Here is a 15,059-nt window from a genome sequence, read left to right on the forward strand (position 1 = left end):
ATTACGGCATCTGACCAAAAGCTTGGTCAAATAGGTAGGTTTTAAGGAGCGTCTTAAAGGAGGAAAGAGAGATAGAGAGCAGAGAGGTTAATGGAGGGAGTTCCAGAGCTCCAGGCAGCTGAAGGCATTGGTTGAGCGATTATAATCAGGGATGCTCAAGAGGGCAGAATTTGAGGAGCGCAGATATTTTGGGGGGGGTTGTGAGGCGAAGGAGATACCAGAGATAGGGAGGGGCGAGGCCATGGAGGGATTTGTAAACAGGGATGAGAATTTTGAAATCAAGGTGTTGCTTAACCGAGAGCCAATTTAGATCTGCAAGCACAGGGGTGATGGGTGAACGGGACTTGGTGTGAGTTAGGATACAGGCTGCCAAGTTTTGGATGACCTCAAGTTTACATAGGGTAGAATGTGGGAGGCCTGCCAGGAGCAGGCAAATCTAGAGGTAACAAAGGCATGGACGAGGGTTCCGGCAGCAGATGAGCTGAGACAGGGGCGGAGACGGGCAATGTTACGGAGTTGGAAATAGTTTTAGTTATGCCTTGGATAAGTGGCCAGAAGCTCACTTCAGGGTCAAATATGACATCTAGGTTGCGAACAGTCTGTTTCAGCCTCAGACAGATGCTAGAGAGAGGGATGGAGTCAGTGGCTAGGGAACGCAGTTTGTGGCGGGGACCAAAAACAATGGCCTCGGTCTTACCAATATTTAATCAGAGAAAATTTCTGCGCATTCAGTACTGGATGTCGGACAAGCAGTCTGCCAACTTAGAGACCGTAAAGGGGTCGAGAGATATGGTGGTGAGGTCGAGCTGGGCGTCATTATGTAAACTGCGCCATGTTTTCGGATGATGTCGCCAAGGGGTAGCATGTAGATGAGAAATAGGAGGGGGCCGAGGATAGATCTTTGGGGGACACCAGAGGTAATGATGCAGGAGGAGGGGCTCAAGGATAGATCCTTGGGGGTCACCAAAAGTAACGAAGAAGGGAAGCCATTGCAGTGATTTTCTGGCTACGATTAGATAGATAGGAATGGAACCAGGCGAATGCAGTCCCACCCAGCTGGACGATGGTGGAGAGGCGTTGTAGGAAGATGGAGTGGTCAACTGTGAGGGAAAGCCACTATGGCTTCCTGCTCAGGCTATCCAGTTAAAGCTGCAGTCAGGCCACGATGACATCATCGGGATATGTAAATGTAAAAATGGAAGCTGCCGGCTTTGGGTGGATTTCCTTGCGGGCTACCCAGTACAGATGGTTAAAATTGGGAATGGTCATCTCCTTTTGGCTCTAGGACAGGTAAGTAAACTGGGTGATTTTAACTGGCTACCCACCTATTTTCCACCGGGCAGGTAGGGGTGAAATCAACCCCTATGTATAATTTGCCTCATCATAAGCTGTATCCATATGTTGCAAGCATAAGAGGTTGTCAAAAGCATTCTTGAAATAGGGTTTAAATGGGAGTCTCAAGGTAGCAGTAAAGTGAAATTGAAAGTTTAATTCCTGACTCCCATTGGGCACTATGTCACCCCCTTTGACAACTGCAGTGGCTGGGAAACCTGTACTCAACAACCATAGACAAAACCTCTTGACACTTTTCTGTGAAACATCTGCATGGCCCGTAAAGTAATCAAGCAAATTCATCCCACATTACTACCCACAATATTGGGCTCTGACCTATTGTGTGTCACTGAAGAATCATCCATAGTCTCAGCAGCACAAGAACGATTCTCTTCCATTGAAAAAATGATCATCTGTGTTTATTCTTCAATTCCATTGTTAATGAGATAGTTGTCCAGTTCTTTTTAAACAACTGGTTTTCGCTACAAGTTTATTCTATGTATGTGCTACTCTCAAGAACATTTTCCCCAAATTTCTAGCATTGCTTGAGGATTGTTCATTTTGTATTTATGGCTACTTTGCAATCATAATCTGCTTGTTTCTACATTATGTCTGCTTCTCATTATTTTAAATCACAGGGCCTATTCCCTCTTAATTGTCTTTTCTCTACTAAGACAAGTTGTAAATATACTAAAGTATTAAATGATACAGGTTGAGCGTCCGAAATCCGGAGTTCCAAAATTCGGAATGATCCGAAGTCCGGACATCACGCTGATCCGTGGAGGGATCATCCGGAATCCAGAAAATTTTCTGAAATCCGGACTTTTTCAAAACCGATTACCACTGTGAGTTGGGCCTAGGGAGGGAGGAAAACACAAAAAATTTCCAAAAAACAAAAAGTAAACAAACATTCACAAAACCCTTACCTACTAAATTGCTGAAAAAGAATTTTAAAATAAAATCTTTAACTTAACTTTTTTTGCACGTCTTCAACGCAGATTTTTCCCGGCCTCCAGTGCTGCCGAACACAGAACCTTAGCACTGCTGCCGCCCCTGGACCCGACGACCCTCCACCAACCCTCCACCGCCCCGGACCCTCCGTCGACGCTGCACGCTCCATCAACCCCACCGCAGCAGCCTTACCTTGGCCTAGGCGTTTCCTGATTCGTGACGTCGGAAAGGTGTTCTAAAATCCGGAAATACCCGAAATAGGGAACAGCCTCGGTCCCGAGGTTTCCGGATTTTGGACGCTCTACCTGTACTAGAGTTTTGCATATTGAGTGTTGTATATTATACTATGTGCAATTACTATGTTACATGTAAATTAAGCATAATATAATGTGTATTACAGCATCTTCAAGAAGGTTGTAATTATATTTGTTAAAATGGATATTATGAGCTCTGCCAATGACCTAATGGATAAGGACACTGTCCAGTGCAGCATTTAATTCATACAGACCAGAAAATCCCAGCTTTGATTCCCACTCTCTGCTGAGTTAGCTAACCTAACTCAGAACAATTTACATTACTACAACTTTCCTCAGCATCCCTGGACTAGGGACAGGAAAACTCAACTCGGTGTCCCACTTCTGATTGCTATTCAGTAATTTTTTAATAGAATAAGTCTTAATTACTGCCAAACAATCTCTGTGGCACTGAAAATTAACTTTTACAAGTGTGGCGTCTCATTCCTTCAAATTTAATTATTGTTGCGAGTTTTAAAAACATTTAAAAATTAAATTAATTTTTTTAACTTTTTCTTTCTGTCTCTTTTATCTCTCTCTTAATTCCATCTTTCATTTCCTCTCTTTATTTCGCTTTCTGTATATATTTGGCATTGAATTAAATATTCTACCTTTCAGACTCTGTGTCTCAGTAAGGATTCTTCAATCTAATTGGCTAAGGAGGTACACAGATCATGGTTGATTTGATAATGGACTCAGCTCCACTTCCTTGCCCGTTCCCATAATCCCTTATCCCCTTATCGTTTAAGAAACTGTCTATTACTATCTTAAATTTATTCAATGTCCCAGCTTCCACAACTCTCTGAGGCAGCGAATTCCACAGATTTACAACCCTCTGAGAAGGGCCCCTTATTCCAAGATTATGCCCTCTAGTTCTAGTCTCCCCCATCAGTGGAAACATCCTCTCTGCATCCACTTTGTCAAGCCCCCTCATAATCTTATACGTTTTGATAAGATCACCTCTCATTCTTCTGAATTCCAATGAGTAGAGGCCCAACCTACTCAACCTTTCCTCATAAGTCAACCCCCTCATCTCCGGAATCAACCTAGTGAACCTTCTCTGAACTGCCTCCAAAGCAAGTATATCCTTTCGTAAATATGGAAACCAAAACTGCATGCAGTATTCCAGGTGTGGCCTCACCAGTACCCTGTATAGCTGTAGCAAGATTTCCCTGCTTTTATACTCCATCCCCTTTGCAATAAAGGTCAAGATTCCATTGATCTTCCTGATCACTTGCTGCACCTGCATACTTTCCCTTTGTGTTTCATGCACAAGTACCCCCAGGTTCCGCTGTACTGCAGCACTTTGCAATCTTTCTCCATTTAAATAATAACTCGTCTTTGATTTTTCCTGCTAAAGTGCATGACCTCACACTTGCCAACATTATACTCCATCTGCCAAATTTTTGCCCACTCACTTAGCCTATCTATGTCCTTTGCAGATTTTGTGTGTTCGCGTCACACATTGCTTTTCCTCCCATCTTTGTATCGTCAGCAAACTTGGCTACGTTACACTCAGTCCCTTCTTCCAAGTCATTAATATAGACTATGGGATATTTCTTCAACATCGTTGCTCTCGTTTCACAGATATAGAAAGAGCGCAACGATGGCGATTCTAGCAGGTTGGCTCGCCATCTGAGCTGGTCAAAATTTGAAGTGTAGTGAAAATCTGGAACTCACTCCCCCTAAATTACTATTGAGGCTAGGAGGTCAACTGAAAATTTCATAACTGAGATTGATAGATTTTTATTAGGCAAGGGTATTAAGGGTTACGGAACCAAGGCAGATGGAGTTAAGATACAGATCAGCCATGATCTAACTGAATGGCATTAAGGCACGTGGGGCTAAATGGCCTCCTCCTGTTCCTATGTCATGCAGCCTTGGGGGGCGGGTCAGATAAAAAGGTGGAAACTAAAATGTGAATAAAGTCAATAATAATACATAGATTTCTCTTAGGCTTTGATAGATTTACTTTTTTTTTAAATCCTTTCGTGTTTGTCTCATAGCTCAGTTGATATTCAGCTATACAGCCAGTTTTCCTCGATTTCGAGGGACTGCCTATGATGATACAGCCAGAGTCAGCTGACCTCTGTGGGAGCAACAATTCAGGGACTACAACTGGCTTCAGTATCCCAATCCTTGGGGGAGGTGCAAATTCAGGCAGTTTCTGCTTCTTTTTGCTATCCATTGCCCCCTGCTGGAAAGTATATGTGTAAGGGTTTGGTGAGAATGGGATTGTACTGGTTTGTAATGCGCCACGCAGTTAAACAGCTTACTCATGCTCATACATAAAGAATGACCATTTAGGTGATGATCAGAGCGTGGCCAGCCCGTTGCTCTGCCTTCAGGAGCCTGGGGTTGGTGGGGGGGGGGGAAATCATTTTCGAATTCAACTTTTGACCTGGTTACCTCTCTAGGTTTCAGAACGATAAGTGTGAGTGTGGATGTTAATGTGAACAGTACTTCCACTTTCAGCAACCCCCCTCTCAGCATAATCATTACAATTGATTAGATCAAGAAACAATGGCACTTTGTTCCAATATTAATAACCAATTTAATTACAGCACAGAAATCAAAAGTCGAAGGACAAAGTGAAAAGCTGAAAGGATGATAGTGAAAAGTCTTTTTGTCTGAAAATCTAAAATATTTGACACACGAGTCCATCTAAAACAGTATTGATGTAGAATTAGATACATTATAATGGGTTAAATATTTGTTTTCTTAAAGTACATCAAACTTTCTAATAGTTTACGAGTTTCATTCCACCCATATTTTTTACCAAATTAAAATGCCTTGGCTAAGAATAATATGGTAGTTCTGATATTTGTTACATATTATGCAAATTGACTGTCGTGTTTCCCACATTACAACAGTGACTACACTTCAAAAAGTACATCATTAGCTGTAAAGCACTTTGAGACGTCCGGTGGTCATGAAAGGCGCTATATAAATGCGTCTTTCTTCCTTTCTTTTTATTAATTGCTACAGTAGTAAGATATTTGATCACAATAAAATGGAATGTTATTACAAAGACAAAATCATTTAATCACCTAGACCTAGGTATAAGAACATAAGAATTAGGAGCAGGAGTAGGCCATTGGCCCCCAAAGCCTGCTCCGCCATTTAATAAGATCATGGCTGATCTACCTCAACTCCACTTTCCTGCATTGTCCCCATAATCCCATGATCCCTTTAATATTCAAAAATCTATCGATTTCTGTCTTGAATATACTCAAAGGCTGAGCCTCCACAGCCCTCTGGAGTAGAGAATTCCACAGATTCATCACCCTCTAAGTGAAGATGTTTCTCCCCATCTCAGTCCTAAATAGCCGACCCCTTATTCTGAGACTGTGACCTCTGGTTCTAGACTCCGGCGGTCATGAAAAGCGCAATATAAATCCAAGTCTTTCTTTTTTTTCCTTAGGTAAGGAAACCAAAACTGTACACAATATTTCAGGTGCGGTCTCACCAGGGCCCTATATTATTGCAATAAGATGTCTTAACTCCTGTACTCAAATCCTCTTGTAATAAAGGTCAACATACCATTTGCTTAATTGCTTGCTGTACCTGCATGTTAACTTCCAGTGATTCGTGTACAAGGACACATAGGTTCCTCTGAACACAACCATTTCCCAATCTCTCACCATTTAAAAAGTGCTGTGCTTTTCTATTTTTCCTATCAAAGTGGCAATAACTTCACATTTCTCTACATTATATTCTTGCCCACTCACTTAATTGCTGAAATGCTGCATCAAGCATTAATTAAAATGCAAATAAATAAATCACCATGGCTGCTTTGCTCTCCTTCAGAATTGTTAATGGTCTCATCCAGGTGCACCAGTTTACAGCTCGCAGTTAGCAACTCCCCATATCACCTGATTTCAATCCAAGGGCGCTTTCATTGGTATCCTGGAAGGGATGTCAAGTGCATGGTTTGGCTGTATGACAAGGCTAACTGGAATTGCCTTTAAGCAGGAAGTTTCTATCTAAGCTATTTACAAGTTCAAATATTCAAACATCTTCTGGACTTGGACCAAGAAGATCATGTTTGGTGTAGCAAAGCACCACATTCCACCCAAGCAACCAAATGGTGACATTATCTATTAAAGATTTAAATGAGTGACAGAGAAGACCATGGCATCAGCTTGCCTGAATCACAATTTAAAAAAGCTTTAGTACATGATTCTCAGGGCTAGACTTTCCCTAGAGCCCCTCAACGCCATATTGCCGCCCGGAAAAACTGCTAACGTTCTGCAACTAATGCCAGCAAAAATTTCCATAATTAAGGTAAAAAATATCGCCCGGCGAGAAAATGGATCTTGCACCAATATTCTTGGTGGTTTCTCGACGGTTAAAGGCAAAACTAGGTGAAATGGGAGATGCTTACCGGAATGGACGGTAAGTACTAAAATTTAGTCCGAGGCTGCGGTTGGGGAGGGGGGGGGGGAGGGGGGGGACTCAAAAAATATTTTGCACTGAAACAAAAAATAAAAAGTTATAAAACATTCTCAAGGCACTTTTTAACGTAATCACCATTTTAGAATTTTAAAAATAATAAAAAAAAAACAAACTTACCTTTCTTTGCGGGGTACTCACCTACCGCCCTGTTCCGGCAGCTTTTCATGGACAGTTTCCTCGGCGGTTTGTATGGGTCCTCTGCTGAGGCAAAACTTAGATCCTGGCGGTTTTCTTGGCGGTTGCTACCCGGTGGTCTTTTCAAAATGTGGGCAGAACTCTTCAAAAAATAAAGAGGAAACTTTCGCCGGGCGGTTTTTCCATAAAAAAACAGCTGTACCACCAAGAAAACCGCCGAAAATGAAGGCAAAAGTCTAGCCCGCAGACTCCAAGGTCTGGCAGAAGACAGACAAATGTGTTTCCAACATTAGGCCCATCCCTCCACTTGAGAAGATACACATGCTTACACAAGACAGATTTGTTGAATACTAAATTTTCTGAAAAGTAATCTGAAATCCAAGGGCAGGTATCAAAGGTTTTATTATAGTTTGTTTAATCAGCCAAATCAAGATCAGACACAAGAAAGTTCAACATCTTCTAAACCAATTTTCTAGTTCAAAAAATATTACCCCCATTTGTGTAGAAATAGGCTGTACATGAAAGATCATCAAATCAATGCCTAAAAGGACAGTCCTGACAATGTTATTTGGTTATCAGTCTTATTTTTCTCGAGACAAACTCAACTTTCTATCTCTGGAGGCTTTGGATATTTAACAGGAGTGATTAATTAACATAAAAACAGAAAATGCTGCAAATCTCAGCTGGTCAGGCAGCATCTGTGGAGAGAAAGCAGAGTTAACTTTTCAGGTTCATCAGGTTCTAATATCTTGTTCTTTGAGTCAGCATCCATTTGTGTATTGTTCTATGTTAAAGGTGCTATATAAATGCAACTAGTTTCAGTTGAATCCTATTCTGCAGAATACCAAACTATTATTCTGGTGTTTTGCTACTTTCTAACAACAGTTTTACTCTGAAGTGCGTCAAATTTTCTTTTTCACCCAGATATATCCTCTTTTCGCCTATATTGGAAATATAAGGCCTAATATATGATAGTTTCACTTGTTTTGAAACAGATTTTGTATTTTGGTTCCACATGCCCTTAATTCTTAAGAATGTACAGGACTAGAATAAAATATTATGGTCCACTTGGCTGATCCCAAATAGAAATATTCAAGCATCTAATATCTACCTAAACTACTAGAGCAGACAAATGGAGCCTTGTCTCATTTGAAAGAGGGCACTGTTAACAATGCAGCACGAGAGTGGCAGCCGACATTAAATGTTCAAGTCATAAAAGGAAGCTTGAACCATTACTTTGTGACCATAAGATGAGTGTTACCAACTGAGCCAAACTGACACTGGTTAAAAGCTTGTTCCTGGGTATTTTGTATTATTCAGAGTCAGAAAGTTATAAATATATACTTACTTGCCTGCTAAGATAGCTGCAAATTATATTTAGCACTTGAAAGGATTGTTATTTTAACCCATCTAATTTTCATGTTTTCATGATGTCCGTGATATCATAATGAACAAACTGAAGAGTATTTTTTTCCTCCATTGATAAGTGCGCCGAAAAAAATCACTCCCCACTTTGCCCGCTGTCCGGCCTCTCCTGGGTCTTCGCCCAGCGTGACCAGTCGGGTCGGGGGCAGAGCCAGCGTCGTGCGCTGAAAACAGTGCCGGGACATCTGTGCATGTGCAGTAGCTCCTCGCCCCCAGCCTCTCTGTGTACGTGTTGCAGCCGCTGTGTGTGTGGGACCTGATGCCCACCCCTATCCCTGGCCAAGTGGCCTCCTGGTGCGATCGACCTCAGGTTTTAAATTTTATGCACTGTAGCTATTTTTGAACTTTCTTAATGACTTGTCATTTTCCTGGACTTTTGGATATTTTGAAAGAATTATGTAAATATGTTTTGTCTCTTGTGAATAGTGGTGACCATTTGTCAAGCCTATTCACCTGGTGCTATTAACATAGAAAATAGGTGCAGGAGTAGGCCATTCGGCCCTTCGAGCCTGCACCGCCATTCAATGAGTTCATGGCTGAACATTCAACTTCAGTACCCCATTCCTGCTTTCTCGCCATACCCCTTGATCCCCCTAGTAGTAAGGACCTCATCTAACTCCTTTTTGAATATATTTAGTGAATTGGCCTCAACAACTTTCTGTGGTAGAGAATTCCACAGGTTCACCACTCTCTGGGTGAAGAAGTTCCTCCGCATCTCGGTCCTAAATGGCTTACCCCTTATCCTTAGACTGTGACCTCTGGTTCTGGACTTCCCCAACATTGGGAACATTCTTCCTGCATCTAACCTGTCTAACCCCGTCAGAATTTTAAATGTTTCTATGAGGTCCCCTGTGACAGAAGAACATAAGTGATGGAGGAACACTGAGAGAATATCTTATTTATTGAAGTAGACTTTATTGAGATAATATGGGCTCAATTTTGGCCCAGTATAATTATTGCAAACAAATAGTTGTTTAAATTAGTTGTGAGATAGGGCAATTTAATTCAACTATCTTTTACTTCTTTTATTTTTGTAGTTTAAGCTTCCATGAATGCTTCTGTTGTATAGTAAATTAACTTTGTGAAGTTTGTCATATGATGTGCTATATAGCTGGTTGATCCTATTCACATTCTTTAGTCAAGTCATTAAGTTCTGCTGGCCTCCGATTTATCTACCTGCGCTGATTTCTTAACTTTCCGCAAGGGTTTTCTGAAGTGGCCACATACGCTGACCTAAGTAGATTTGGAGTAACTATTAGCTGGCCAAAGTGGCCTAAATGGTCAAAACTGGCATAATTTGAGAAAAACTAAACTAAATAAATCGTAACTAACTCACTTACACTGGCGCAAATTGAATGTGCAAAATGAGGATTTTTAAGATACTCCAAAAAAATCAAGTTGCTCCAAAAAAAAAGGGAGCAACTCCTGGCCAATTTTGATCCCAATGTTGTTATATTTACCTGGAAGAATCTGAACATTTTTGTTCGAGTCGAAAGGTACTCCATCTTTGAGCCAAGTGATGGTTGCAGGAGGGTACGATTGTGCCTCACATACAAGGGAGGTGGGGCTATTCAAAATAACAGTGACATCCTCTGGAGCGCCTTGACTGTCAACACCAGAAATTTTTGGAGACACTGGATGGCAGAAGAGAAAACCACAAATAAGTTATAAAGCTGATTCAAGCTCCAGTTACACTAGAGCTATAAATGTACAACAAATATGGACTATGTTTTGCACAAATCATAATATTGCAGGGGGCTAACAATATGGTCCCAGAACAGTGATTCCTGAACTGCTACTCATCACGTGTTGTGTGCATCTGTAATTAAACAAACTGACCTGGCACAATAATGTGAGGTCAACTCATTTGAAAATTAGTCCCAGTGTATTGCTTATGATGTGCTGGAAGAGCGCCAAGGTCACAAGTATGGGATTTCCACTGCCAGCAGCTTGTAAATGTCTGCGGAAGCATGCAAGGCAGCAGGACTTTTTGGGAATTATCTTTTGAGGCCCAAATGCGTAGCTGTAGGTAAGTTGGATAGCCTTAATGAAAGGTCAGCACAACCCAGGGAAAAATGTCTCCATAGCCTTCCCTTCTAATGGGCAGTGATTGATGTGCTTCTCCAGTCACCAGCTCATTATGTGGAGTAGACCGTATCTGCATTGCAAATGAATACTTGACGAGCCTTGTGTAGTTAATATGCAGGCTCTTTGTGCCCCAGGCTCTTCCCACCTGCCTCAGCACATAGGACATGGAGTAGGTTTAGGGTTGCCAACTCTGGTTGGACAAATTCCTAAAGGTTTGATCACATGGCACCTGTCGAGTATCCTTGCTCATGACTACGTGTCAGCAACTACTGTGCGAGAACTTCTGAGAACCAGGAGACCACCCATGAGCAGGCGAAGGAGGAAAACTGAGGGCAGACGAAGTCTCAGTCTCCCTCTGTCCACCTGACTTCCAGTCCCAATCTCCATCTCTCCTCTCACCAGACCCCCAACCTCCATTGTGCAGTCACTCTCTCTCCGAGGCACATTCCCATCTCCCTCGCTCTCCCGAGGCCCAGCCGCCAAACCCAGTTCAATAATCTCCCTCTCTTCCCAAACCCCAAAACCCGGTCTCTCTCTCTCCTCAGATTCCCAGTCAACCTCCGTCTCTCCCACCACCAGGTGATCCTGTTGCTGTTCACCCCTCAGCGGGGGCTGAGGCACTAGAGTCGATGTCACTGAGCCAGAGTCTTGTCCAAGCAGCAGCCAGTGACATCACAGAACATGGTGTGGGGTGAGGGTGGGGGTGGGGGGCAGCACTACTGCGACAAGAAATTTTAAAAGCAAAGACCTGCCGGGCACCCAGCAGCAGTGCCTCGAAAATCCATTCTCTATTCCAGGAGAGTTGGCAACCCTACTATGCACGCAATAATACAGGGCCTCGACACCAGAGGGTTTCCAGTGTTGTAGGCAATATTATTGACTTTGCAGGCCAATGTTCAGTTCAAAGTAACATTTCCTGATCCTTTGACCACAGTACTCCCTTGATCTGAGAACCAAAGTATTCACATTGGAATGGTGCACATGCCTGATGCCTGTCCCCTGCCTTTTTCTTTAGAAATGAAAAGCTCTGAGCTCAGGTCATGGTGGTTTAATATCACCTGACTATCAGCATTGTATGGTACATATCTAAAGCCAATTAGCCTCAGTTGCATCAGGATTGCCCAAGTCCTTGTATTGAATAGCTGGTGAAAACAAGGCACTCTCTCCAGGAAAACCTTCTATGCTTGGAGGTTAAAATTTACAGTTGTCTAGTGTTCAAATACTAGAATTGTATTTTTCAGCCTAATCGGCTTAAAATGTTAGAAGCACTACATAGGACACCTACCTAGTACATTTAGGTTGAAGTTCTTGTTCTTGTCTCCAGCTGTGTTAGAGGCAATGCAGGTGTATCGACCGGTATCAGACATATGTGCACTCACAATCTGGAGAAAGCGCCCACTGGATAGAATCCGATGCTGCTGGTCTTCAGACAGAGGTTGACCATCTTTAATCCATCTTATTTGTGGAGCAGGATTGCCTTGTCACAAAAAAAAAATTCCATGAATTCCTCCTCAGTATGAAATGCAATTATCACCTTTAATTATTTGCCTTAACTGTAGCAGATGGACTAATGATCTACTCTTACCTGAAAATGATTACTGTTGATTTAGAAATTAAGGTAATCTTATGGGAAGTTGGATGGGTTGGCTAAATTAAATGGGTTGGCTACTTCTGCCGTTAAATCATTACTTTGTTACCAGAGAATACATTTGCCATTTGTGTGTTCCTGACATAGAGCCACGCCCATGAGTAATATATATTGGGATATTACATGTAGCCCATGATTTTCCATCCGTTGTAGATGAAGTATTGTGGGGTGCACATGGGAGCACAATTTCTCAATATGTCCTCTTGGCTGACTATGCTCAGCACCAGGAGTACGCAAGTGAAAAAATGCCCCAATGGTCCCCACCTGGCTTGTATTTGCTGCAGTGGATACTAAAGTTACTCTTGCAGCTGCAGGAGCAAGGCAAGTATACTGTGTTTTTAAGTGAATCACTTGTATATAGAAATTCAGTGCCATAGGATTGAATCAAAACAAAACCGGTACGTGGAGAATTATAACTGACTTGTTCACAAGTAGAATTTCATTCGACCCAGCTTGCTATTTACTGGCACTGCCTGTATTGTGTGCAAGAAGGCTATTGTGCTACCTTGTTAGAAATAGCTATTTAAAATATTGCCCAGTGATATAAGTGATTATATTGAAGCCACCAGAATAGAATCACATATTTATCCACATTTGAGGCTCGGTGTATAAGTGACAAATCACAATTAGACCAGCACTTATTTCTGTCAAATCACACTGTTGGCTACACATATTAATGGGAAAACAATGAGTATAGTTTTTTAATCATCTAAGAAATTTGATCTATACTAATTTGTGGATTCATTCCACCCTTTAAATACATTATTTTTGTCTCCTTATCCCTACTGTAATGCACTAATGCTGGGTATGGTTCCACAGGCACTGCTGCTCTGGTATCGCATCCAAGTGGCATTTTTGCCCTCCTTCGTCCAGGAGGGCTTAGACTAGTTATGGCACTTTCACAGCCATCCTGGCTGGGAATGGCTAACTCAGCTCAGTCTCTGGACCATACCAGTGATCTCCCTGTTTTATCTGAGATAGTGCCACACTAACTGGTAAATTTATGTATTGAGCTATTGGGAAAATCCAAGTAGGATTTTGACTGGTATATCTTTGTGCTCTGGTTATAGAAGTTTACATAGAATTATAGAGGTTTACTGCACAGAAGGAGGCTATTTGGCCCATTGTGTTTGTGCTGGCTAAAAAAGAGCTATCCAGCTGAATCCCACTTTCCAGCTCTTTTGCTGTGGCCTGCAAGGCTACAGACCATCAACTGGAACATCCAGGCACTTTTTAAATGCGATGAGGCTTTCTGCCTCTACCACCCTTTCAGGCAGTGAGATCCAGACCTCCAGGTGGAAAATTTTCTCCTCAACTCCCCTCTAATCCTTCTACCAATTATATTCTTTTTGTCTCCTTATCCCGCCTGTCATGCACTCATGCTGGATATGGTTTCACAGGCATTGGTGCTCTGGTATCGTATCCAAGTGGCCATTTAAATCTATGCCCCCTGGTTATTGACCTCTCACTAAAGGAAATAGGCCCTTCCTATCCATTCTATCTAGGCCCCTCATAATTTTATATACCTCTATTAAATTTCCCCTCAGCCTTCTCTGTTCAAAAGAACGCAACCCCCGACTATCCATCGACCCTCCTTGTTAATTCCTCAAGAAATTCAGTCAAGTTAGTCAGACACAGCCTTCCTTTAACAAATCCATGCTGACTGTCCTTGATTAACCCATGCCTTTCTAAATGACAATTAATACTGTCCCCCAGAATTTTTCCAATAATTTGCCCACCACCAAGATTAGGCTGCCTCGCCTGCAATTACTCTGGCTATCCCTTTCCCTCTTTTTAAACAACTGTGCAACGTTAGCAGTCTTTACTCTGGGAGACTATTACCACACAAAGTACAAAGATAAAAATGAAACCTTTTGAGGTCTCCAGAGGACAGACATTAGCCAATATTGATGCCAAATTTGCAACAGTAGCCTGTGATATATTAAAACTTTAAAGGTTATGACAACAGTGCTACAGGGGTGATGTCTGGCATTATAATGCGCTGTCAATCACTTTTTGTAGCATGTTGGGCAACATACTACATCACTCAACCGCTGATAACATCACTACATTGCAAGAGAACAGTGTGGGCTACTTCACAATTATATGATAGTCATTACTGTGGTCTTACCTGAAACCTTACAAGTGAGGGTAATACTATGATTCTCCTTTATTTTTACATCTTCCATTTTATCTTCATTAACAATGCTTGGTGGTACTATTTATATAAAAAAAATAATGGAGTTAATAGCCGCACCAAAATACTTTTCTCTTTATTAGACCAGGTCTAAAAATAGATATTCAAATCAAATGAGGAGAATTCCAATTGGACCACTGGAAGGACTGAATGAATTGCAGTTTCCATTAATATTTCACTAGTCCTGATACACAAAATTCAGAGTGTTGCACAAATGTTGCACCTGCATTAGGATTTGCTTGACAATATCCAGGGATAATTGGATCTTATTTCCAGCTATCTCTATAAGAGAAGAACTTACATTTATATAGCATCTTATCACATTGTCAGAGCATTCCAAAGCACTTTACAACCATGGGATTATTTTGAAATAAACTGTTGTCATATCAGCAAATATGGCAGCCAATTTGCACCCAGCAAGGTCTCACAAACAGTAATTGAATAATTGACCAGATAATTTCTTTTTGGTAGTGTTGATCGAGGGAGGAATGTTAGTCAGGACACCGTGGGAACTTGTTACTCTTCCTCAAAT

General features: G+C 41.7%; 1 protein-coding gene across 1 annotated transcript in view; it reads right to left on the reverse strand.

Annotated features, from left to right (window-relative positions):
• Positions 1-15,059, reverse strand: part of hmcn1 (hemicentin 1) — a 744,329-nt gene that overhangs the window by 212,969 nt on the left and 516,301 nt on the right. The window contains exons 48-50 of the mRNA XM_070887155.1: positions 14,462-14,548; positions 11,968-12,159; positions 10,055-10,228 (exon numbers count right to left, since the gene is read on the reverse strand). Coding sequence (XP_070743256.1) covers positions 10,055-10,228; positions 11,968-12,159; positions 14,462-14,548 — 453 coding nt within the window. The remainder of the gene's footprint in view (positions 1-10,054; positions 10,229-11,967; positions 12,160-14,461; positions 14,549-15,059) is intronic.

This window comes from Pristiophorus japonicus, chromosome 8 (assembly GCF_044704955.1).
Source record: "Pristiophorus japonicus isolate sPriJap1 chromosome 8, sPriJap1.hap1, whole genome shotgun sequence".
In the NCBI taxonomy this organism is placed as follows: Eukaryota; Metazoa; Chordata; class Chondrichthyes; family Pristiophoridae; genus Pristiophorus; species Pristiophorus japonicus.